General features: G+C 50.7%; 3 protein-coding genes across 5 annotated transcripts; 2 read left to right on the forward strand and 1 right to left on the reverse strand.

Moving 5' to 3' along the window:
* The first annotated feature begins 62 nt into the window (after positions 1-62).
* Positions 63-4,976, forward strand: Elmo3 (engulfment and cell motility 3). The gene is made up of 20 exons (XM_051169051.1): positions 63-414; positions 552-592; positions 684-756; positions 921-971; positions 1,177-1,346; positions 1,435-1,534; positions 1,617-1,768; positions 1,850-1,928; positions 2,032-2,082; positions 2,164-2,286; positions 2,371-2,502; positions 2,601-2,702; positions 2,802-2,910; positions 3,019-3,155; positions 3,244-3,407; positions 3,510-3,622; positions 3,717-3,821; positions 3,930-4,012; positions 4,101-4,187; positions 4,273-4,976. Exons 1-20 carry the CDS (start codon positions 337-339, stop codon positions 4,483-4,485), a joined length of 2,163 nt encoding a protein of 720 aa, XP_051025008.1. The 5' UTR covers positions 63-336; the 3' UTR covers positions 4,486-4,976.
* On the reverse strand, positions 2,986-20,825 carry LOC127209419 (F-box/LRR-repeat protein 2-like). Of its 2 annotated transcripts, XM_051169055.1 has the most exons (7): positions 20,764-20,825; positions 17,554-17,655; positions 9,376-10,368; positions 8,063-8,278; positions 7,822-7,944; positions 7,446-7,663; positions 6,852-7,343 (listed from the first exon to the last, which is right to left on the reverse strand). In XM_051169055.1, the coding sequence occupies exons 1-7, from the start codon at positions 20,785-20,787 to the stop codon at positions 7,175-7,177; spliced, it is 1,845 nt and encodes a 614-aa protein (XP_051025012.1). In that variant the 5' UTR covers positions 20,788-20,825; the 3' UTR covers positions 6,852-7,174. The 2 variants fall into 2 exon arrangements, 1 of the variants encoding a protein (XP_051025012.1); XR_007833194.1 differs by lacking the exons at positions 6,852-7,343; positions 7,446-7,663; positions 7,822-7,944; positions 8,063-8,278; positions 9,376-10,368 and adding an exon at positions 2,986-3,115 and having other exon boundaries at positions 20,613-20,803.
* Positions 20,826-20,859: 34 nt separating this feature from the next.
* Tmem208 (transmembrane protein 208) lies at positions 20,860-23,690 on the forward strand. Of its 2 annotated transcripts, XM_051169053.1 has the most exons (6): positions 20,860-21,011; positions 21,696-21,791; positions 22,913-22,972; positions 23,054-23,190; positions 23,350-23,434; positions 23,545-23,690. In XM_051169053.1, exons 1-6 carry the CDS (start codon positions 21,006-21,008, stop codon positions 23,680-23,682), a joined length of 522 nt encoding a protein of 173 aa, XP_051025010.1. In that variant the 5' UTR covers positions 20,860-21,005; the 3' UTR covers positions 23,683-23,690. The 2 variants fall into 2 exon arrangements, with proteins under 2 accessions (XP_051025010.1, XP_051025011.1); XM_051169054.1 differs by lacking the exon at positions 23,545-23,690 and having other exon boundaries at positions 20,861-21,011; positions 23,054-23,216.
* The last annotated feature ends 416 nt before the right edge of the window (positions 23,691-24,106 follow it).

The following is a 24,106-nucleotide window of genomic DNA, read 5'->3' on the forward strand; positions in this document are numbered from 1 at the left end:
GGAATGGGAGGTGTGGCCGCCTCCGCCTAGGAAGCCTGACTTCCCAGTCTCCACCTGCTGCACCTTGGCGTGGGGCGGGGCCAGGCCTCCTCCGCGGGGCGGAGCAGGGCAGGACAGGCCGGCTTCTACCCTCCTACCCTTGAGATTAACCCGGAACTAGCAGAGGCTCCTTTGGGAAGGCCTCCGAGCCAGATCAGGAGTGGGAGCCTGAACTGTGAGTGCAGACCACTGAAGCCAGGCTTTAGACAGGAGGGCCTCACAGCTCCCAGCCTAGGTGCACCCCGGGTGGCACGTGGCACATTAGTGCAGAGTGCTGGCAGCCTCAGCGGCTGGAGTATGGCGCCCCCGCGGAACGTGGTGAAGATTGCCGTCCAGATGCCTGACGCCATCCCACAGCTTATCCAGCTAGACCAGGTCAATGGGGCTGTCAGAACTCTGCCTCCCACTTCTGGATTGTCCCTTTTCCCTCGGGCCAGCCCAGACCATCCCTCCCAGAAGTCCCTCACCCCAACTCCTTACTCTAATGCCTTGAGTGACAACTCCACTTGCAGGCAAAGCCCCTGGCCACTGTGCTGAAGGAGGTGTGTGACGCGTAAGTGCTGCAGGCCTGGGCAAAAGTGGGGGAGGGGCAGGCGGGAAAGGAGGAGCCCTGGACTTCCCTGGCTGAGCTTCCTGCCCCGCAGGTGGAGCCTGACTCACCCGGAGCACTATGCCCTACAGTTTGCTGATGGGCACAAGAGATACATCACAGAGAATGTGAGCCCCTGCCCAGCCCCGCATTCCTCAGGTCCCTTTAACCGACCTATATTCCTTCTCCCTGCTCTGAATGGGAGCTCTTTTACTGACCCACCAATTCATGATCCAGCTGACCATTTCCCAGGGCACTCCTTAATGTCACTCCTTTCTGCTGTTTCCTTCAGAACCGCACGGAGATCAAGAACGGAAGCATCCTGTGCCTCAGCACCGCCCCAGTAATGCCCCTTTCAGCCCTCCCCTTCCTACCCCTCTGCTGGGCAACTACTGCCTAGCACCCTCTGCAGCTGGTCGGGACACCCCCCCCCCCCCCCGCGCTCCTTAAGTACCCCACCTAGCGGACACTCAGGCCATCACAGTTCCAGTTCTTGGGGTAACATTCTTGTCTAACCACTTCATCTTTCCTTACACTGCTCCCGGCAGGATCTGGAGGCCCGGCAGCTACTGGGTAGGCTGCAGAGTACAAGTCGTGAAGGGTGCTGTGAAGCCCTGAGAAGCCTGGTCCTGCTGGCCTCAGACATGACCTTTGCCCAGGAGGTCATCAGCCGTGATGGGCTTCAGAGACTAAGCACCATCATTGAAAATGGGGATGAGTGAGCACAGGGCCCAGGTGGACTGGGGGACATGGTAGGGCTTAGGGCTCTTGCTCTGCTCCTACTTATCCCCAGATGTTCTCTGTAGCCTAGGGGAGATGCTGGCCCTTGGTCTGAGGGCTTTCTTGGAGCTCATGGAACATGGTGTGGTATCCTGGGAGACACTCAGCATCTCTTTTGTCAGGAAGGTGTGTATCCTTTTCCAGGGCTGTGGAGCAGTGCCAGCACCTAGCCCTCATGAATGGTAATGACACCCTCTACCCCAAACAGGTGGTGTCTTACGTGAACATGAACCTGATGGATGCCTCTGTGCAGCCCTTAGCCCTCAGGCTTCTGGAGAGTGTGACCTTGAGCAGCCCTGCCCTGGGCCAGCTGGTGAAGAGTGAGGTGCCACTGGATAGGCTGCTGGTGCACCTGCAGGTGTAAGCCTCCAGGGTACAGTATGTATAGGGGAAGCAGTGCTGGACTCCGGATATAGACTTGAGCCTGCTCTCTTGCCACAGAATGAACCAGCAGCTGCAAACCAAGGCTATGGCATTGCTGACAGCCCTTCTACAGGGGGCTAACCCCATTGAGCGTAAGGTGAGTGTTCTGTCCAGGGTGACCAAAGGAAGAACAGCAGCTGCTGGGTGCTGTGCTCCAGCTTAGGGCAAAGTCATCTAAACCCTCTTGTCACCTCTCGCAGAACATGCTTGACTACCTGTGGCAGAGGAATCTTCGCCAGTTCATCTACAAGGTAGGATGAACCAGGTCAGGGAGACCCTCTCCCCAGTCATCCCTCCCCAGTGAGTCTCACGCAAGCCTGGCTGCCTTCCAGAACATCATCCACAGTGCAGCACCCATGGGCGACGAGATGGCTCACCACTTGTATGTGCTGCAGGCTCTTACCCTGGGGCTGCTGGAGCCACGTATGCGGACACCACTTGACCCCTATAGCCAGGTGCAAAGGGCACAAAGCTGGAGGGTTACCCAGAATTTTGCTTTCACTCTATGATATTGACATGCCCCTTCCCAATGACTTCAGGAACAGCGGGAGCAACTGCAGGCCCTGCGTCAGGCAGCCTTTGAACCAGAGGGGGAGTCCTTGGGGACAGGACTGAGTGCTGACCGCCGCCGGTCTCTCTGTGTCCGAGAGTTCCGCAAGCTAGGCTTTTCTGTAAGTTACCTTGAACTTAGTTCTCTCCCAAACCTCCACCCTGACTAGTTATTCTAGAACTGTGGCCCTTCCTGAGCTATCTGCACTCTTATCTCTAGAACAGCAACCCAGCCCAGGACCTGGAGCGTGTGCCCCCTGGCCTGCTAGCCCTGGACAACATGCTCTACTTCTCCAGACATGCCCCTAGTGCATACAGTCGGGTTAGTAACAGAGTTGGGGGGCAGGGAGGATGGCAGCCACACAGCTACATCGGGGTCTCCATGGAGATCCTGTTACCATTGTCTAATGCATGGCCTTAGTTTGTGTTGGAGAACAGTAGTCGAGAGGACAAGCATGAGTGCCCCTTTGCCCGGAGCAGCATCCAGCTGACGGTGTTGCTGTGTGAGCTGCTTCGTGTTGGGGAGCCTTGTGAGTTGGGCTGGATCCAGTGTATTTGGGGACAGGGGACGGAAGGGCAGAGAGGGCCAGGGGCTGCAGACATTTTCTCCCTGAGCCCCTCCTGCCCCCCCGCTCCAGGCTCCGAGACGGCCCAGGACTTCTCACCCATGTTCTTCAGCCAGGACCACAGTTTCCACGAGCTCTTCTGTGTGGCCATCCAGCTGCTGAATAAGACCTGGAAGGAAATGAGGGCAACACAGGAGGATTTTGATAAGGTGGGTGGGGTAGAAACGGCAAGGCCAGGGGGCTCTTCTGGGAAGGGGTCCACAACACTGGTCCTACACTGAGCTTGGGCGGTCCTAGGTAATGCAGGTGGTTCGGGAGCAGCTAGCCCGCACCCTGGCTCTGAAGCCCACCTCCCTGGAGCTCTTTCGAACTAAAGTGAACGCCCTCACCTATGGGGAAGTGTTGAGGCTGCGGCAGACAGAGCGGCTGCACCAGGAGGGCACCTTGGCCCCTCCTATACTGTGAGTTGGTAGAGTGCTCCAGTCTCAGCCCCTACTTGCCCCAGTGCCCTGTGAGCCATGCTCCAGGTCAGCCCTGGTTAATGACCCCCACTCTCCATCCAGGGAGTTGCGGGAAAAGCTGAAGCCAGAGCTCATGGGTCTAATTCGCCAGCAGCGTTTACTCCGACTCTGTGAGGGAATGCTCTTCCGCAAGATCAGCAGCCGGCGACGCCAGGGTCTCTGAATGGGCTAAACGGGGGGTGGGGAGGGGTGGGGGTGGACATTGGGGTCAGAGGCCCTGTTATCACCCCTCTCTTCGCTTTTCTGCAGACAAGCTGTGGTTCTGCTGTTTATCCCCCAACCACAAAGTGCTGCAGTATGGGGATGTGGAGGAGGGTGGCCACCCACCCACCCTAGAGAGCCTACCTGAGCAGCGTAAGGAGGGCAGGGCTAGGGCTCCCACACCTGTCCTCCCTAGCCCTAGATGCCCCATATCTTGGGTCAGCCTTGGGCTACAGTGATCAGCATGTCTTCTGTCTACAGTCCCTGTGGCAGACATCAGGGCACTCCTAATGGGCAAGGACTGTCCCCATGTCCGGGAGAAAGGCTCTGGGAAGCAGAACAAGGTGACTGCAGTAGGGTGGGAGGCTCTGCCTCACCTACACCCCTCTGCTGCCTGCTCCCCACTCAGTGTCCTTGCTCTCACTTTACTAGGACCTCTATGAGTTGGCTTTCTCTATCAGCTATGACCATGGGGAGGAAGAGGCATACCTCAATTTCATTGCTCCCTCCAAACGCGATGTAAGTGTCTGGGCCAGGCTGCTGGGAAGATGGGCAGGGGCACAGATGGGCAGGCCCTCACAGAGTTGGCCCTGTCCATTCCTAGTTCTACCTGTGGACAGATGGGCTGAGTGCCCTGCTGGGCAGCACCATGAGCAGTGAGCTGACTCGGCTAGACCTTGAGCAGCTGCTTACTATGGAGACCAAGTTGCGGTTGTTGGAACTGGAGAATGTACCCATTCCTGAGCAGCCTCCCCCAGTACCCCCGCCCCCTACCAGCTTTAACTTCTGCTATGACTACAGCATCTCTGAGCCTTGACTGAAGTTGGCTTGTAGGTATGTGTCAAATCAGCTCTGAACCTGTGGGTTAAGCCTGTTAATAAAGATGGACATGTCTTCAAACATAGTGACATACAGTACCAGGTGAGGCCACAAAGTTAAACAGCTAGCTACTTTTGGAAGGCTGGTGTTCGGGGAGACTAGGCAGAGAATATTGCCCTTCTTGAAGTGAGTCCTTAGCCTCCCTCAGCTCAGGACATGAAGGATGACCTGTCATCTGAACACCAGAGAGGAGACTGGAATGTCGGCCAGACGACAAAAGAAGTAGCAGGGCCGGTGCACTGCCCCAAGTGGATGCCTTTCTGGGCACCAGCAACAGTGGTCTGCCTGGCAGCCATGCTTTCAGAAGGCTCCTCATAGTCTGCCCTCATTCCTCAACCCTACTTGGCCCTGTCCCTTGGCCTCTGTGCTGTGCAGAAACCTTTGGTAAGACGCATGAGGAGACACACAAAGCTGAAGAGAAGGCTGTCAAATCCAAAGAGGCAGATCTACATAAGAGAATTAAGATCTTACTCCTGATCCTATGTGAGGTGGTGATCACAGAGAAGCCAGAGTCTGTGGGGGCAGGAGTGCTAAGACGTGGTGGGTCCAGCTAACTCCAAGCACCTAAAGACAAATACTTGCCACCCAGGGCCCCACATGGTAGGCTGAAAGCTACCACTACCCTGAGTGACTTCTATATGCCACTCATTACTCCTCAAATAGTGTATTTAGCATGCTAGTCATTAATGCTGTCCCTTAGAAATTGATTAAATGGCATTTCTTTTGGAGAAAGTGCTAGCAAAACACTTAGCCTCACTAAAAATAACAAACCCCAACATTTCCAATCTTTAGTGTCCATGCCTGGACACAGAGCAGATTTTTTAGTTTAAAATGAAAACAGACAGCAGGAGTCCCAGTTACTCTCAGGGTCCCAACACAGTCGATTCTTCTCAGTGTCTTCAATTACTTGGCCATGACACCACCATTTTGGTAATAACCCCTGACATCTGGGTTCTAGTCTTGCTCCTCTGAGCATCTCAATAGCTGCCACTCCAACACTGCAAATTGGAATGTGATTATATACTCATATATACTCCCTGGGATGGTTTGAATGAGAAAGGCAACCATAAACCCATATATTGAATGCTAAGACCCCAGTTAGAGGAACTGTTTGGCAAAGATTAGGAGGTGTACACCAGGCCCAGTGTAGCGTGCTCTTCTTGCTCACGTTCTCACATTCTCTCAGCTCGTGCGCTCTCCCCCCCCCACCCCGCCTGATGCTATAGATCAGGATGCTTACATCTTAGCTACTGCTCCAGCACCATGCCTGCATCTCACCATACTCCCCACCATGTTCGTGGACTAACCCTCTGAAACTATAAGCAAGCCCCCAATTAAATACCTTCCTTTATAAGTACCTTGGTCATAGTATCTCGTAGCAGCAATTTCTATTTCTAAGACACATCCTGTATTATATTAATCAGTACCTCATTGTTGTTCTATTGCCATGGTTACCATGACTGAGTACTGAATTGAGCTGGTGAGTTGCACAGACATGTGTTTTAGTTCCTCCATTTGGTTTTCAGGGTTCTTGTTGCCAAGCTAGCATCTTCCCTGTATCCCACCAGGGTCTATACATACCCCTCCATATCAGAACCAGCTCCGGTCTGTCCATCTGACCTCTATGCCCACTTCTGCCATTTTCATTGCTTTGATGCCTTCCTTGACCCTCTAGGTTCATTGCTGCCCTAGGTTCCTTACCCTCAGTGCTATTTCTCTGCTCATGCATGCCCCTGGCTGTTGGCTTATTTGTCTCCCTATCGGGTTTGTTGATTGAGAGAGCAATGGCACTTCTGAATCCCAACATGAAGCACCGGCCAGCTACTTACAGAACTGATAAAAGATAGACAAAGTATTGGGACACAGAGGATCAATTGGATAGACTACCTCAGAGCTACTATTGAGACGTCATGGCACTGTTAATAGGGTTTGGACTATATGACCACATTTGACCGTCCTACTCCCAGTGCTGTCCTATTTCTTACCCTACCACAAGACAGCCCATGAATCTGGTAAGCAGTTACTCCCAGGTCTAATTAGGACCAGTGCCTCTGTAACCAGGCATGCTGGGATGGGTAGGGGTGCTGGGAAAGGCCTCCAAAGGAAGCTGGGGACCTAATTGAGTCAGGTATCTACAGTCAGTGCTCTCTGGGTTAACTGAGATAAAGAAAGGAGGGCTTCATTAGTCTGAGAACATCAAAGGAAGACATAAGATCTGGAATTTTTAATCTTGTTTGGGTTTACAATGAAGTTGGTGGATTGACTATAAGCTCAGGAAGGTCGGAAGAGACACACTCTCCCGCTGAGCAGGAGCAAGCAGAACAAAGGCTTTAGGTCTGAGTAGTTGGCTGGCAGGAGGTATGGCCTTCCCTAGCACCAGGCCCAGCTCACCTGTGGGACTGACCTTTAGAGGGCCCATGGCAGCAAGTATAGCTGGAAAGAGGTTGCCGCCATTTGTGGGGTACACTGGTGATGCATGTATCCTGGATTGGTTCCATCCTGAGACTTAGAAAAGGCTCTAGAGCAGGGGAAGGGAGGAGGCACAGGAGTAAACTCAGGTCAGAGGCCGGGGCTAGGGCTATTCTGGTGAAGGAAGATGTGCTTCAGGGATAGTTACTGACCTGGCCTCAAAGCGTTAGGGTCAGGTCAGCCCCTCCCACGAAGCGAGACTGGATGCAGGTCACCTGAGGCAGCTGGGCTTGAAAGTGCTTGACAGCTGTCATGTTGATACCAGGACACATAGCCACGTCCAACACTCGAAGCTGCTTGCATGCCTGCCCAATGGTATCCAGAGTTCTGCAAGGAGGCCACAGGATGAGTGCCTGACCCAGTGTGAGGCCCAAGCCCAGCCCATGCACATGGCACCATCTGCTTAATGCAGTGCCATCAGACACTCACTGCTCTGTGAGCTGACTGCAGCTGGACAGGTTGAGGTGTTGCAGCCTTGGCCAGAACCTGGCTGCCTGGGCCCACCCCTCATCACTGAGGTGGCTGCAGTGACTCAATGCCACGCGCTCCAGGCTGGGACAGCCCCTAGACACAGCTATCAAGCCCTTGTCTGTGAACGCTGGCAACAGGCTCAGTGACAACTGCCTCAACTGAGGGAACTGGAGCACCTGCAAGCACAGGGGTATAGAGTAGCACAGGGACCCACAGCCTAGGCCCCTTCCAGGTTCCTTGCTTCTACCAGAAACCAAACAGAAAGGACTCCAAGCACAAAGTGGGTTAGCCCAATCCCTTAGCATCAGCCCTAATGTCCTCAGTTTATTCACACCTTGGCCAAACTGGCATCAGTCAGTTTGCTGCAGGCTGTGAGGTCCAACTCCTGCAGGGCCTGAAGCATGAGCAAGGAGGGGCTCTGTGGATCTGGGGCTTGATTTTCCACCTCTTGGCGTAGCTGTGGGAAGAAACCCCTCAGGTTTTTCATAAGCTTTGCCAAAGATTCAAGAAGCACAGAAGGGCAGCTGAGGCCAAGGTCACCTCACTCTCCCTAACTTTAAGGACCTCATTCATACCTGGGGACTTAGCGCTGGCTCATCACTTGGCTCCTTCAGCCCCAAAAGCCCCCAGTCTTGGAGCTCCTTGCACCAAGCCAAGCGCAGGACTGACAGGTGGATAAGGTATGTGCAGATGGCCTGCATGGTCTGGTTAGTGAGGCCCACGCAGGAGGACAGGTCTAGCACCTTGAGGCTTGGGCCCAGTGCCGGGATCATGGAGAGCACCGAGGCATCCTAGGACAGAAGAGGAGCAGCAGCAGCTGGTGCCTCCAGGCTTGGCAGAGGTCACCAGTAAGGGTCTGAATGAGGTTCCTCAGCCAGAGGGCCAAAGCAGGAAGCAAGCAACAAGCTCCCTGTGCTGGTTGTCAGTTTGGAGTGCATGGGGCAGGCTATGGGGGGGAGAGGGGAGGCCTAAAGTAGATTGCTGAATGACAAAGGCTAAGACAATGGGTGGCACAGGAAGAATGCAGATGGATAGTTCTAAGGCTGTAAGGCTATGCCTGGGCTATCAGCCCTGCTGGAAGGATGCACCAAGGCAACACTCTGCTCACAGCCCACTGCACCAGGAATGGACAGGTGAACTAACCAGAGGTACTTCTTCCAGAATTTGAACCTGAAGTGTTAGGGCTGCCACTACCATGAGAAGCTGGGGGCAGCAGGAGCTAAAAGCAGAGCAGAGAATCTAGGTGTAGATTCAGAGGGAGCCGTGGAGGACTGGTAGAACAGCTAAGATACTGGTGGCCAGGGAGTGGTTAGCAGGAAGAACGCCTGCCGTGAGCTGAGGTTAAGGTAGGTTCTAAGTTCGGAATACTCCTGTTATAGTAATAGGTTAAACGGATAGCCCACCCAAGAGGGAGGGGCCACCTGACATTCTCAGGAATGCCACCCCTAGAGTAATGCTTCAGCCAAAAGGTGACATTACCCTCCCCAAAGCCCTACCGACTGAACACCTTCTTTGGTGCAATACAATAGAACACCTTCTCTTTGCTGAGCAGGGTCTTCTGTGTAGCTCTGGCTGACTCAGAACTCAGAGATCAGCCTACTTCTGCCTCCTTTGCTGGGATCAAGGGTGTGGGCCACCACTCCCAGAATTTTCCATCACTCTAGAAGTCACACACAGTGTAAGATCACCTCATGAGCCTGACCAGTGAGGACTGTAAAGGTATGTGCCACTATTATATTATCACATAAACCTCTGTTCTCTTCCAGACCATGTCCCAAATTCATTTCTGACTACTATGCCTGGGACACAAGAACAAGGCAGCCTCTCCCTGGCACACAGGCCCAGCTCCCCCAGGTGCCCTTGACAGATGGGAGACAGAGTAGCTCACCTTTAGTGAAGAGCAGTAAGCCAGCCTGAGGGAAGTCAGTGCAGGTGGAGTTCTGCGAACTGAGCCTAGGACCTGGGCCAGCTCCCGGCCGCTCACCAGACAGCACTCGGCCATGTCTAGGCTCTGTAATTCATGTAGGGCCCCCAGGGCCGTACAACCTGCATCGGTCAGTCTCTGCAGTTTCCTCAGACTCAAGTGCCGTAGGTGTCGTAGGCCTCGGCTCACAGCCAAGAGCGCTCCGTCAGTCAGATCTGAACAGCCACTAAGGTCCAGGGAAGTAAGGCCGGGCTGCTGGCGGCACAGGGTGGCCACAGCCTCTGAGGAGAGGTCTCTACAGCTGTGCACATTCAGCTCCTCCAACTGCAATCCAGTCACTTGGCCCAGAGCTTGGAGGGCCTCAGGGGGCAAGCCTGTGCCACTGAGGTCTAGGGCACGCAGCCTACCAGCTCGTTCCTTGACAAACCGTAGCAAGTTGTGGAAAGAAAGCTTGGAAGGAGAGGAAACCTGGGGGCCTATAGAGCTCCAGGTTGGGCCTAATTCAAAGGTAAGATGACAGTAGGCCAAGGAGAGGCGTTCTAGACTGGGAAAACAACCACTAAGATGGTTGAAGCTGAGGTCAGTCAGGTCACGCAGGCCAGCCAGGTTAAGATCACGGAGGCCACTCAATGCCTTTCGGACACACTGTGCTGTCTCAGGCTGAGCCAGCAGAGTGCCTGATGTGAAGAGACTGTTGCAGCCGCTGAGATCAAGAGTACGAAGGGCTGGGCATCCCAGGATCAGGGCCAAGAAGGATGCCTCCGTGGGGCTGCCCCCACCCAGGCATAAGCTCTCCAGGCGTGGCCCTAAGTGGTAAGCAACAGACTGTAGTACCTGGTGTGAAGCTGGCGAGCCATCCAGATTGGTCAAACTGATGCATGAAATGCCCCTGAGGCCCAAACTCTTGATGGCCGAGAGTGAGGCAGAGGACACAGGAATGTTGTAGCGCACATTTGTCTACAGGGTAGCAGCAGGCCTGAGGTTAGATTTCTCAAAGGCTGAACAGTCAAGAAAGGCCCTTCTACAATGAGCACCCATCCCTGGTGTGTGTCATGTGTAACTGAGGATGGTACAGGCAGGAAGTGGGACTGGGAAGAGGAAAGAGGAAGTAGAAAGATAAATCATGCTGGGATTTGGAGGGAAATGACTATTGGACCAGCAGGAGGTAAGTGAAGGACAACACTAGATGCCCACAGAGGGGCAAGGACAGAGTGGAGAGTTAGCGAGCTGAGCACAGGAGGGCTGTGACCTATAGGACACCCACCGATGCCTTCATGGGGTGGGAAGACAGAATGCTGGATCACAATCTTTTGGAGTCTTAGATCTTGAGATCCATGGACCCAGCCAGGATCTTGGCATTAGTTAAGCTACCAGCCTCCCCAGCTTTCTAGAAAGGATGTAAACAGTACTGAGAGGACTGGAAGGCAGAAGTGCAACAAACACCACTAACTTCTTATGATTTAAGTAGCAGAGCACTGGATCACTCTGGAATAACAGGGGAATAAGCAATGAGGCCTAATGCCCTGCTAGCCTGAATGCCTCAAGCACCTGAATATTTGCAACAATGGTTGTGTAAGCAGAAGTGTGCATGTGTATTCTAACATGTGGGGCTGCCTGGAACACCCCATATCACATCTCTGCAGGGGACAGGACCTAGGATAAATCCCAGAGAAGCCAAGGGAGGTTGTAGAAAGAAAAGTGAAAGCAGACTGCAGCCACTGAGAAAGAAGCCCTGCACAGCATGTGATTTCAGTCTAATGCTGACTAAGCCAGAGCTGGAGGAGCTATGAACAGCTCAGTTGCCCAGACAGCACCAACCCCGACCACTCATGCAGCTTAGGGGCTGAAGAGCTACTCTGTGCTAACAGCTACAAGCACAAAGGAGCTCGGCTTTCTTCCCTTCTTGGGAGCTTAAGCAGCCAGGAATGTTCTGCCATTTTCCACTACCTTTCTGTAAGCAAGGTGGACAAACAGCCAAGAAAGGGCACTGGCAATCACCCTGGGGTGCAGCCAATAGTTGGTAGTCACAAGAAAAATAGGCAGGGTCTGGGCCAAAGGATTTCCAGCTCCTAGGGGAGAGAGGAGACTTGAGACCATACCTGGCCCCTGCTGGCTGTTTTGTTTTGTTTTGAGATAAGGTCTTACATAGCTCAGGCCATCCTTGAACTTGCTATGAAGCAGACAACCTTGAACTTACTAGTTTCTGCCTTCCAAGGGCTAGGGTTACAGGCATGCCTCACTACTCTTAGCTTTATGTAATTAATGAGAAATCAATCCCAGGGCATTGTACATACTAGGCAAGTACAAACCAACTGAACCACATCCTCAGTGACCCCCAACCATTTTATTCTTACATGCCAGACAGCCTAGAGTCCCTTATACAATGGTCAGCCTGTTCCTGAGATCAGCTGGATGGATTTACAAGGGCCACAGGGGCATCTTTTTGCTTGTTTGTTTTTTGTTTTTTGAGACAGGGTTTCTTTATGTTATTTTGGCTGTCCTGGACTCGCTTTGTAGACCAGGCTGGCCTTGAACTCACAGCAATCTGCCTGCCTCTGCCTCCTAAGTGCTGGGATTAAAGGCATACGCCCAGCTTAAAGGGCAGTCTTTTAAGAATATTTTTACTTTTTTGAGAGCAGGTGCAAGGAGGGCTCCTGGATTTGGGGTTTGGCCTTTTCTGGGGCCTAAGAAACTGCTTTTGGAGGCTTGAGGGAGAACTGGTAGGGTACCTGCCCTAGCTTTGGCCACCCCACTGACAGGTGACAAGTAAGTTCCTGCCATCTTTCTCCTTGTTGGCATCTTATGAACAACTGCAGTTGCTTTGGAAATGTCTCTTGATTGTAGGAGGGCAGGACATAGTACCCAGGGAAGCCTCACAGTAAGACTACAGGCTTTGAAAGCCCTCCAATAGAGAAATGATTCCATCTGCTTGGTACAGGGATCCAAAAGCTAAGGCACCGTTTTCCTTCCAGAAAACTGCAGTGAATTACTACAGCACTGGTGCACAGAGGTGTAGTCTCTAGACGGGAATCAAATACTCTGGACAGGAGGACAGTAAGAAGAATCTGAACTGCTCCATAGTGACAGATGCAATGGTGGCCACCACCCAGGATGTCCAGGGCACTAGGACTGTCTTTCCTTGATTATTACTTGGGGAGTACCTAGGGTTAAGTGAAGAAGATGGAGAGGACAGAGGGAATCAGAAGTCACATAGTCCAGGTATCCTAGCCTGGCTGGGCAAGATTTAGTCCCAGCTTTGCCTCAACTGGCCACTCTCTTCCACAGTACCAATGGCTGGAGGCACTACCTCCTGCTCCACCTGCCTACATCTGGGCTTTAGAGGACAGGCTCTGCTCTCTGGGATATAATAATGGTTATGCACGGTCAGGGCCCTAGATGCCTGTGTACCTTGCTTGACCTTTCACTGTTCTCAGCCTAGCAGGGTCTTTGTCAACATGACCTGGAGCTGCAAGTTAGCTACAGCAGTGCCAGTTCTACAACAGTGGCCACTGAGACCTCAGCCACAGACCCTAGCCTTCACTTTCTTCCCTCCCTGCTCCTCCTATACCCAGGACCCTGGCTACTCCCTCCATCCTCTTCTTCCTTGCTGGTCTTTCTTTTTTAGGAGACTTCTTTCTCCTAGGTGTTGGGGTATAGTCCTGTGCACTGTGTATTCAGATGCTGATTTCTATGCCCAGAGATCTTGTGGGCACTGTCATTTCTATGAAGAATCTTCTCTATCAATGTTGTGTAAAGAATGCTCCAAAAGGGCTGGAGAGATGGCTCAGAGGTTAGGAGCACTGGCTGCTCTTCCAAAGGTCCTGAGTTTAGTTCCCAGCAACCACATGGTGGCTCATAACCATCTATAATGAGATCTGGTTCTCTCTTCTGACCTACAGGCACACATGCAGGCAGAACACTGTATACATAATAAATAAATCTTTTTTAAAAAAAAGAATGCTTCAAAAGCTGGGAGGTGGTGGTGCATGCCTTTAATCCTAGCACTTGGGAGGCAGAGGCAAGAGGATCTCTGTGAGTCTGAAGCCAGCCTAGTGTAGGACAGCCAAGGCTACACAGAGAAACCCTGTCTCAAAAAACTAAAACTAAGCCAGGCCTGGTGGCGCACACCTTTAATCCCAGCACCTGGGAGGCAGAGGCAGGCAGATCTCTGTGAGTTCGAGGCCAAGCCTGGTCTACAAAAGTGAGTCCAAGACAGCCAGGACTGTTACACAGGGCAACCCTGTTTTGAGAAACCAAAACCAACCAAACAAACAAACCTAAAACCAAACTAAACCAAAACAACCCCTCAAAAAACAACAAACCAGACCCTCCTAAAAATGCTAAATCAGCTGATTAGCCAGTAGTTGGGTAGAGAAAACATGAGGTGGGACTTCCGTTGCCAGTCAGGGAGTCTCAGGGAGGGACCAGAAGAGAGAGGAGAGAAGAGGGTGAAGGTCACTATAGGGACAAGGATAGAGCAGGAGATGGCAGGGTGAGACTAGAGAGCTGGTAAAGGGGCCTATGGCTGGGAAATAGTCCATTCCAGTGCAGATGGGCTAGAATAAGTAATCATCTGCCCAGCTATAGTGCTCTGAGGTTTACCAATAAATGCAAGGTCTCTGTGTTGCTATTTGGGAGCAAGGGTGGGCATTAGAAAAAGGCCCCTAATACCGTAATTCTACATGGAGGGCTTGTAGTCCTTCTTTGTGTTGCTGTGCCCACTCTTCTTGCCTAGCCTTAGATGACAAAACCAGCTGCCTATTTGTAGTCCTTGCTGGAGATAACAGAATATGCCTGAGGAAGCCGCCTTCCCTATCCCACTTCCTCCGTGTCTTCCTTCTCAACAAGTCCACCGTTTTCTCCTGCTCCGAGCTGGCTGCATACGCTTCTCTGCGCCTGGCCTTCTTAGGAACAGCCTGCTCTGCTTCAAAAACACCCAAGGCCATCAGGAAGTCCCTCCTGTCTGCTAGCTGGCTGGCTCCTGGCAGGACCCTGCCTCCAGCTCCTACTCTTTGAGTTCAGACAGTTCTTTCTTCTGGCTGGCTGAGCTGGTCCCACATCATCTCTGAGAACTCTGCTGGTTTATTTTTTTTTTTTTTTTTAATCTTTCTATTGGTCCTTCCAGAGTCCACAAACAACAGTTTTGGGGTTTGTTTTGGGGGGACAAGGTCTGACTATGCAGCTCAAGCTGACCTTGAATTCACTATGTAGCCCAAGATGCCCTGGTACAAGAATCCCCCTGCCTTAGTCTCCTGAGTACTAAAGCACTTTTTGTCATCTCTCTAAACTGTCTCTTTCCAGTTTCTCCCTGAGAAGCACAGGAAGGCACTCATAGCCACTGTCTGGGCTCTTGGTTTCCCTTTAACTCCTTCCCGCTAGACTCCTCATTCCTGCTCACAGCTTCCCCCTCCCCTGCAAGGCACTACCATGTAGGAGCCTCTCTTTAACCTCACAGCTTCCTCTTTACCATGCCACCTGCTATAGCCATTAACCTTGTCATTACTCCAGTGTGCCACCCTCTGCTCTGTTCTTGCCTTTTAACTTGTTTTTCATCGGTCTCTGGAGTCATCAAAAGACTCAGACCATGCCAGGTATGGTGGCGCACGCCTTTAATCACAACACTCGAGAGGCAGAGGCAGGCAGATCACTGTGAGTTCGAGGCCAGCCTGGAGTACAAAGTGAGTCCAGGACAGCCAAGGCTACACAGAGAAACCCTGTCTTGAAAAACAAAACAAAACAAAGACCCAGACCATAGATGAGTAGGTTCTACCTGACAACATACACCTGTACAGTCCTTGGCCTCTTCCATGTGTACTGTCACACTGTACTTCTTCCTACGGGACAGTATTTCTTTCTCTTTCTGTGGTGTATGGTCTAAGTGCAGAGTGAATGAGGTGCATGTGGAAGCCGGAGGACATCACATGTCCCACTCCATCACTTTTTGCCGTATTCCCTCGAGACAGGGGCTCTCACTGAGCCTGAAGCTAAGCTGGCAGCCAGCAAGCATTCTCATCCACTCTACTGAACCTCCTCTCCAGTCCTGTCTTCCTTTCTTTTTTTTTTCCTTCTTGTTGTTTTATGAAACAGAATCTTGCCCAGGTTAAACTCTAACTTGCAATCTTTCTGCCTGAGTCTCCCAGCCCTGAGATTATAGATATGTGCCTTCATGCCTGGCCCCAGCTACTTTCTCATCTATCATATTTCCCTCAACCAGACACTAGAGATCAACTGCTTCACAGAGCTCTCTAGATAGCCTGGCACTGAAAGTCTAATTCTGAATCTGCCATCTATGCCCGAATGTGCTTTTCCTCCTAAGCTTTTATAGCCCTGATTCAAGTCACCCTCACTCTTCTTGTTTTGGGTTGGTTTTGGTCTTTGAGACAGGGTTTCTCTGTGTAGCCTTGCCTGTCCTGGGCCTGCTTTGTAGACCAGTCTGGCCTTGAACTCACAGCAATCTGCCTGCCTCTACCTCCCTGAGTGCTGGGATTACAGGCATGTGCCACCATACTTGACCTAAATTACCCTCACTCTTAAAATTCAGTGTCCCTTCTGCTCCATTTCTGGGTGTGGTGGCCCATGCCTGCAATCTCAGCACTTAGAAGGCTGGAATTGGTAGATTGCTGAGTTCATGGCTAACCTGGGCTACACTGTCAGACACTGTCCAAAAATTTTAAATTAAAAAAGAAAGCAAAATATTAAAAACATAAAACAAAAATTCTATTTTTGTTGAGCCAGTCACTACTCTAAAAATAAGTTGATTTTTTTTGTGGTTTTTTTTTTTCTTTTTTGTTTTTGTTTTTTTTGAGACAGGGTTTCTCTGTATAGCCTTAGCTCTCCTAGACCAGGGTGTCCTCACAGAGGTCTGCCTGCCTCTGCCTTATGAATGCTGGATCTAAAGGCATGTACCACAATAGCCCAGCTAAAGAATTAATCTTTAATGTACAAACAGGCAAGCAAATTACTAAGACCCTACCAGTTAAGTGAATAAAGAATACAAATAGCTAATGAGACAACAAAAAAATTAACTGGGTAGTGGTAGCACACACCTTTAATCCCAGCACTTGGAAAGCAGAGGCAGGCGAATCTCTGTAAGTTCAAGGCCAGCCTGGTCTACAAAGTGAGTCCAGGACAGCCAAGGCTACACAGAGAAACCCTGTCTCAAAAAAACAACAACAAAAACTTAGGGCTGGAGAGATGGCTCAGAGGTTAAGAGCACTGGCTGCTCTTCAAAAGATCCTGAGTTCAATTCCCAGCAACCACATGGTGGCTCATAACCATCTATAGTGAGTTCTGGTGCCCTCTTCTGGCCTGCAGGCAGAATAATAAATAAATCTTTCTTAAAAAATTAAACTCAGCAGCCTGGTCTACAAAGCGAGCCCAGGACGGCCAAGGCTACACAGAGAAACCCTGTCTCAAAAACAAAAAACAAAAAATAAAATAAAATAAATTCAGTGATAATTAAATCAAAATTAACACAAGAGCATTGCTGTCTTTCAAATAACACTTATGTCTGCATTCCCCTCCTGGCTGGCCTGCCGCCCCAAACTCAGTCTCACCCATCTAGTCCATTCTGCACAGTGGAGTTTTAAGACACAGATCACACTGTCCCTTGCCTGCCTTACCATTTCTTAAAGGCTGCACAGGTAACTGGAAGAAAGCCCAAGCCCTGCTGCCCAGCACATCTGCCACCTAGCAGTCTTGACCACATTCTAGTCTCCTCTCCTACCACATCCCACCACAAAACTCAATCCAATTATGTGGAACTTGTGTGACTGTTTTCAGAACTTCCATACCCTTGATGTCAGTTCTAGAAAGAGCAGCATGTACTCTCATCTTATTCTCTCAGGCCTTCCCTGATCCTACTGGATGCTCTCGTCTTGGTGCCCTTATCTTCGTTTACCCTTTCATTGGCTGCTATGGTACTGAACACACAGTATCACAGTCATCATCCTTACTGGATGATGTGCTCCTTAAGGGGACTAGGCTTTATTCACCTGTACACTCCAAGCTCTATGCCCCAGACAAGTATGTATGAATGTATGAGTATATATGGATGAATGGACAGATGGTGCATAAACATGACCATGAGCAAGTTGAAGTAAGGGACAGCTCAGAGTGGACTAAGTGAGGTGGGTACCTTACCTCCCGAAGGGCATTCTGGGCCGCACAGTACCAAGCCCGATTCACGAGGGAGGCCTCTTTCTGATCTGACAGAGGAAGGAAGCTCAGGATATAAGTGAGCATCTGAAGGGAAAAGATAAGGTGTTTGAGAGACGTTAGAAACGGAAGGCCTTTAGAACCCATCTCTCTGGGTCTGAGGGCATCAGAGCACTAGTCAATCTTGGATCCAGAACTTCATGAGGTATTTACTTCCCTTCTCCAGCCTTGAAGCATGCCTCCTGAGAATCAACCTAACATGAGCCACTTCTGAATCCAGGCTTGTACCAAGTAATAATCAAAATCCACGCCCAGTTTGGTAGAAAGAGCTTGGGCACTGGGGCCAGACAAACTTAGTCAAAGTTCCCACTTGCCTAGCTGACTTCTTTGAGCCTTGTTTTTCTTATCTGTGAAATGGCAACTGTAGTGAGATTTAAATAGGTTCTTGTGAGAAGTTACAAACAGTGCTTTCCATAGATCTAGGACATAAGTCAAATGCTACTCTTTTTTCCCCCCATTTAGACAGGGTTTCCCTCTGTAGTCTAGGCTGTCCTGGAACTCACTACATCCTCAGTCTTGCTTCCATCTGGCACAGCCATTCTCCTTAGCTACAACTATACCCCATGGGATGACTTGTGAGTGTGAGCCAGGATCCCCAGCTTTGGGACCCCTATTCGTTTCCCATCTTCTTCTTTCTCAGCTTGCTGTTAAGGTGGGAGACCCAGAAAGTCAGGAGACGCAGCTCTTCCCTAAGCACTATGAGTCTATTGTGGTGAGGTTGGTGGCTCTATCTGGGACTGAGAAAGGGGACACTTGGGAGGCCAGGAACAACTTCCTATTAACTATCCTTTTCTTCTAGACTCTTTTCTCATCAAGCCCTATGGCAATGTCTTCTAGGCCTTTACTATGCTAATTGCTCTATTCTAGATTCTCCATGACTCCCAAGGTTTAATCTTTTGATTTTCTATTTATTTGTCTAAGAATAGCCAACAATTTAATAAGATTTTTTGTTTGTTTGTTTCTTCGAGACAGGGTGTCTCTGTGTAGCATTGGCTGTCCTGGACTTGCTTTGTCAACCAGGCTGGCCTCAACCTCACAGTGATCTGCCTGCCTCTGGCTCCCGAGTACTGCAATTTAATAGTTTTATGTTGTCATATTAGCCAAGCATTAGTCTAGTGCTGCCAATTGTCCACAGGGTCCTATACTTAAATAGTTCTCAACCTTAATCTCAACCATTTTGGTATTTTGCCTTCAGTCTAACTTTACTCTTGGATGCCAACCGTGCGCCCAATCTGAGGTTCCTGGTATACTTGGACTCGTGTTCTTCCATTCTCTACTCACAAAACTGAAGTTTTAGGCAAGGCAAACCCAGACTCATCCAATCCTAGATCTACTACTTTCCAACTGAGTAATCTCAAAGCATGTGACTTCTCTGAGCTTCAGTTTCCGTGTGTATGAGATGAAGATATTTTGAAGCACTTTAGCTCCATTTTATAGGGATTAGATGGTTGTTACTGACATTTCCACCTTTGCAACGTCACCATATTAATAGTTCCAAATGTTATCCCCCCAGACCTAGATTCCGTTCACTGCCTCCTTTGTTTCTATGTTCATCCTTGTTAATCCATTCTATATAGTCACATGACTAATTTTCCAAAAAGTTTCCAATTTCACTACCTCTCATGAAAACCATCCGGGTGCCCCAATACTCTCAGAACGATGTCTCTGCTCTTGGGACAAGACTACCAGACCTCCATGCCTGGTTGGGCCTGCTGCTCCCAGAATATCCCCAGTCCATCCTCCCTAGCAGCACAGCATGTCTAATCCTTTTTCCGTACGTGGGGCTCTTTCTGGGAAGCCCCTCTGTAGTGACTTCACTAGCCCGCTGTGTTTTCTCTTTCTCTTCGCAGATGCTAAGTACATAGGCAGTATTCAGCCAGTATTTACTAGATTAAAGCTGGAGAATCCAAGCTGGGTGCGGTGGTAGAACATGCCTGTAGTCCCAGCAATCGAGCTGACAGAGGCAGGTGGATCTCTGTGAGTTCGAGCCCAGGACAGCCAAGACTACACAGAGAAACCCTATCTTGAAAAACCAAAAAAAAAAAAAAGTGAGTTCTTTACCTCTGTTTTCACCACAGGTTTGCTCTGGGAAGGAGACAAAGCTGGAATGACTAGGACCAGAGAAAAAGAGTGTTGATGGGACTGGACTGACCAAGCCCCAATCCTTAGGGGGAGCTAGGTTGACCTATCTTCTTAAATATCAACGCTGGGGGCAAAGTTAAAGAGAAACAACATGTCTCCATGGGAAGGACTGTAATTCATTAAGCTGAGAAAGGAGAATGGGTGGAGTGGTCATTCCATGAAACCACCCCAGGGGACTACAGGGATGAATGGATAACCTATGGGGCCAAAATACGGACTAGGATGTCACTGCAGGCTCTATTTATGCTAAGGAGAGGGTGTGTTACAGGAACTCTGAGAGAAAGGCTTGACTTCCTCGGGCAATGGGGGGGTGGGGGGGGCTGCCAACCTTCAGGGCAAAATAAGCAGAAAAGCCATTTCAAAAAACACACCACAGGACACAAAGCCTGTATCTGCATCTCTTTGCTCATGAGGGCAGAGTAGTCTTGTCCCTGGCTAACGGAACAAACATCCCGTGGGATGAATATTACAGGGGCAACCATCACAAGGGGTCTCGGATGAGGCGCAGGCCTGTTTTAGATTAAGGGCCTCGGGTACGGTCTCCAGAACTGATAGGGAGGGAGCAGTATATTTCCAACTGCGAGGACATTGGGGGAGGGGCGGAGGAAATGGAGCGACCATTCCAAGGGGCCAGTGGGGATAAAATTGATTGCCCTTCAGGGACGGTGGAGCGGACATCTTCTAGGACTGAGGGGGAGGGAATGGCCATCTCAAGGAAAGGAGATGGGCAGAGAGTCTGTCCTCGTTGAGGTGACCGAGCAGCCATCTTCTGGGGCCAGTGGGGAAGGAGAGGAAGGCATCCCAACCGAAAGGGTCGAAGTGGTCCCAAAGCGTGCCGTTACCCAGAGTTTGCAGGTCCTGGGATTCGCCGGGCGGTTGGTTTCCGCCTAACGGGAGGTGCCGGGAGAGCTGTCAGATAGCCCTTCCCCAAAGCTCAGGACCCCGAAGGCGGGGCCTGTCCCCGACCCAAGCCTGAGGACCGCTTCCTCTCACCTCCAGGGGCAGTGAGTCCGCCATCGCATCTCTGCCGTCTCCGCCCCCACGCAACGCTTTCTGGGACGTGTAGTCCCACCGTCTCAAGGGCGGGGCCTGGGAAGGAAATGGAATCCACTTCCGTTCAGAATCCTGACGATTTCGGTCTGTACCGGAAGTGCATGGGCTGCCGATGTGGTGTCTAGTGACTGCAGTTCCAGTTACTCGCCCTTGTTTCCTTGGTTGGGTATTTGCTTCGCACCATGGCGGTAAGGGGTAGGGCAAGGTCCGCACCAGCAAAGCTTCCGGGTGTTGGGGAAGTGAAAATACGAAGGACATGAAGGCATAAGGCACTTGGCCTGGCCAGAGAGGGGCGCCGTCCAATGTACTGTGCTAGAGCGGCCAGGATGAGGGGAGAGTGGCAGTGTGACTATACAGAACTAGTGTTGGAGGCGGGGGACGGGTATCGGTTCCAGATTTGAACTACTCCTCCAGAGGTTGGAGGGGGACGCCATCAAGTTCCCCTGAACTTACCCCGGAGAGGTTCTCAGCCTAAGGCTAAACCTTACCAGGGAGCCAAATAAGATACTAAACATAGTTTGGATTGTTTTGGGGCGAGCATTAGGCGATCAAAACTGGGGTACTGTAAAGATGGTGTAACTATAGGGGGGAATGGACTTAGAGGAGTGGTAGGCATCTCAGGAATTGTTAGGGTGTTTGTTTTTTCGAGACAGGATTTCTCTGTGTAGCCTTGGCTGTCCTGGACTCACTTTGTAGACCAGGCTGGCCTGGAACTCACTGGGATCCGCCTGCCTCTGCCTGAGTACCAGTATTACAGGCGTGTACCGCCACGCCCAGCAGCAGATAAAGTTCAGTACGTAACCAGGCTGAGTGAGGGTCGAGGCAAAAACAAAACAAAAACCCTCTGACAGCATCTCATCATACCTCTGCAGCCCAAAGGCAAAGTTGGTACAAGAGGGAAGAAGCAGATATTTGAAGAGAACAAAGAAACTCTGAAGTTTTACCTTCGGATCATACTGGGAGCCAATGTAAGTTGCCTGTCTAGTGTTTTCTGTGCCCTCTCATACCTATCTGATTAGGAGTGCTGGTCACTGACAGCCAGAGAACGCTATAAAGAAATGAGAAGCCAGGCATGGAATCACCCTGAACTAGGGAGGCTGAGGCAGGAGGATGAGAAATTTGAAGGTTGCTTTGGGCCACATGAAAATCCTATCTCTAAAAAAAAAGAAAAGAAAAGAAAAGAAAGGAGAGAAAAAAAAAAAAAAAGAGGACAGGGGAATGAGAGCAGCCCACCATAGTAGTTCATAACTGTGCTTCTAGATTCTTGGAAGACTGAGGTCCATGTGTTCAAGGATAACCTGAGCAACACACCAAGACTCAAGTCTCAAGGAAAGAGGACTCAGAGCGGACAGTGTAGCTTAGTGCTGGAGCCCCTGCCTGGGTTTGGTCACCTACACCACCAGCAACCCCCCACCCCGGCCCCCAAACTATCCAGGGCCTGAGTGGTGAAGAGCACTTGCTGCTCTTGCAGGGGACCTCGGTTCCATTCCCAGCAGCACCATCTGACCCAGGGGATCCAATGCCCTCTTCTGATCTCTGTGGTACCAGGTACAGGTGGACACGTGGTATACGTACAGGCAGAACACTCCTACACATAAAATATATTTTAAAATAGTTTTTAAGGGGCTGGAGAGATGGCTCCGAGGTTAAGAGTACTAGCTGTTCTTCCTCCAAAGGTCCTGAGTTCAATTCCCAGCAACCACATGGTGGCTCACAACCATCTATAATAAGATCTGGTGCCCTCTTCTGGCCTGCAGGCATACATGCAGACAAAACACTGTATATATAATAAAGCTTTAAAAATAAATAAATAAATAAAATAGTTTTTAAAAAGCAGCCAGATACAGAGGAAGTATGGACTAGAAGTAGAAGCAAAACAAGGAAAGAAACGAAGGGGAAACAAAATGAAGCAACGAGTCCCAGCTTAATTTGACCATCCTCACATTACACCGAAGGCTGCTTTTCCTAGGACCAACATGGGTTTGAGAGTTGTCTGACTCAGGAAGCAGAGCCCTTTTGCCACTTTGTTCCTCAGAGTTGAGGAAAGCCCATGACTTGGGGGGTAGCCTGATCTTATGTTTGCTTGCAGGCCATATATTGCCTTGTGACCTTGGTTTTCTTCTATTCGTCTGCCTCGTTTTGGGCCTGGGTAAGTAGCCCCATTGTGGACAGTGAGTTGAGTGCACAGGGTCAGTGTCTGGCTTTTGATACACGCATTCTCGTTCTACAGATGGCCCTGGGCTTTAGTTTGGCAGTGTATGGGGCTAGCTACCACTCTATGAGCTCCATGGCTCGGGCATCCTTCTCTGAGGATGGGTCCTTGATGGATGGTGGCATGGACCTCAACATGGAGCAGGGCATGGCAGAGTGAGTGTCCCCCATCGCCAGCCCAGGTGAGCGGCCCCAGGGCTGGGGCGCTGGGGCCCATACAGCCCAAGACTCACAGCTACTTTCAACATGAACAGTATGGAGGGGGCAGAACTAGGGCCAGTCTACTATCCCTGGCAGCCTTCCCTCTATCCACAGGCACCTTAAGGATGTGATCCTACTGACAGCCATTGTTCAGGTGCTCAGCTGCTTCTCCCTCTACATCTGGTCCTTCTGGCTTCTGGTGCGTGGGCTGGAGGGTTGGTTGGGGCTCCTAAGAAAAAAAAATTCTTAAACCATCCCCATCTTGTTGCCAGTCTTTGCAAATGTCTTAAGTTACCTTCTCTCCCCTAGGCTCCAGGCCGGGCCCTTTACCTCTTGTGGGTAAATGTGCTGGGCCCCTGGTTCACAGCAGACAATGGAGCCCCAGCACCAGAGGTCAATGAAAAACGACAGCGCCGACAGGAGCGGCGGCAAATGAAGCGGTTATAGCCACCATTACTATGGCGTAGGCTGCTGGGTGCTGGTTGGCTTTTAGGCTGCGTGGCTCTGTGCCTGGAGCAGTGAGGGCCTGGTTTAAGGGCCAAAAGCAGCCAGAAATATAGGATTACTAAATAAATTGTTTTGAATGTGACTGATGGCCGTGTGGATGATAATGCACAAAGAAGGAAGGATTAGGCTTAGGATAACAGGGATCTTGAAAGAGGACAAAGGCTCTTGGATTGGCTAGGTAAACTTTATTTTGTTCCAAATAAGGAACTCACACACGCAGAATACACGTGCATGTATACATGCTAAACAAACACATGTGCATGTACACACACACACATATATACACACACACACACAATACTGCTCACAATACTGGTTCCTGGGCTCAGGCTTCTGAACACAGGTTTCTGCTGCAGGCCTTCTT

Source organism: Acomys russatus, chromosome 26 (assembly GCF_903995435.1).
Source record: "Acomys russatus chromosome 26, mAcoRus1.1, whole genome shotgun sequence".
NCBI lineage: Eukaryota > Metazoa > Chordata > Mammalia > Rodentia > Muridae > Acomys > Acomys russatus.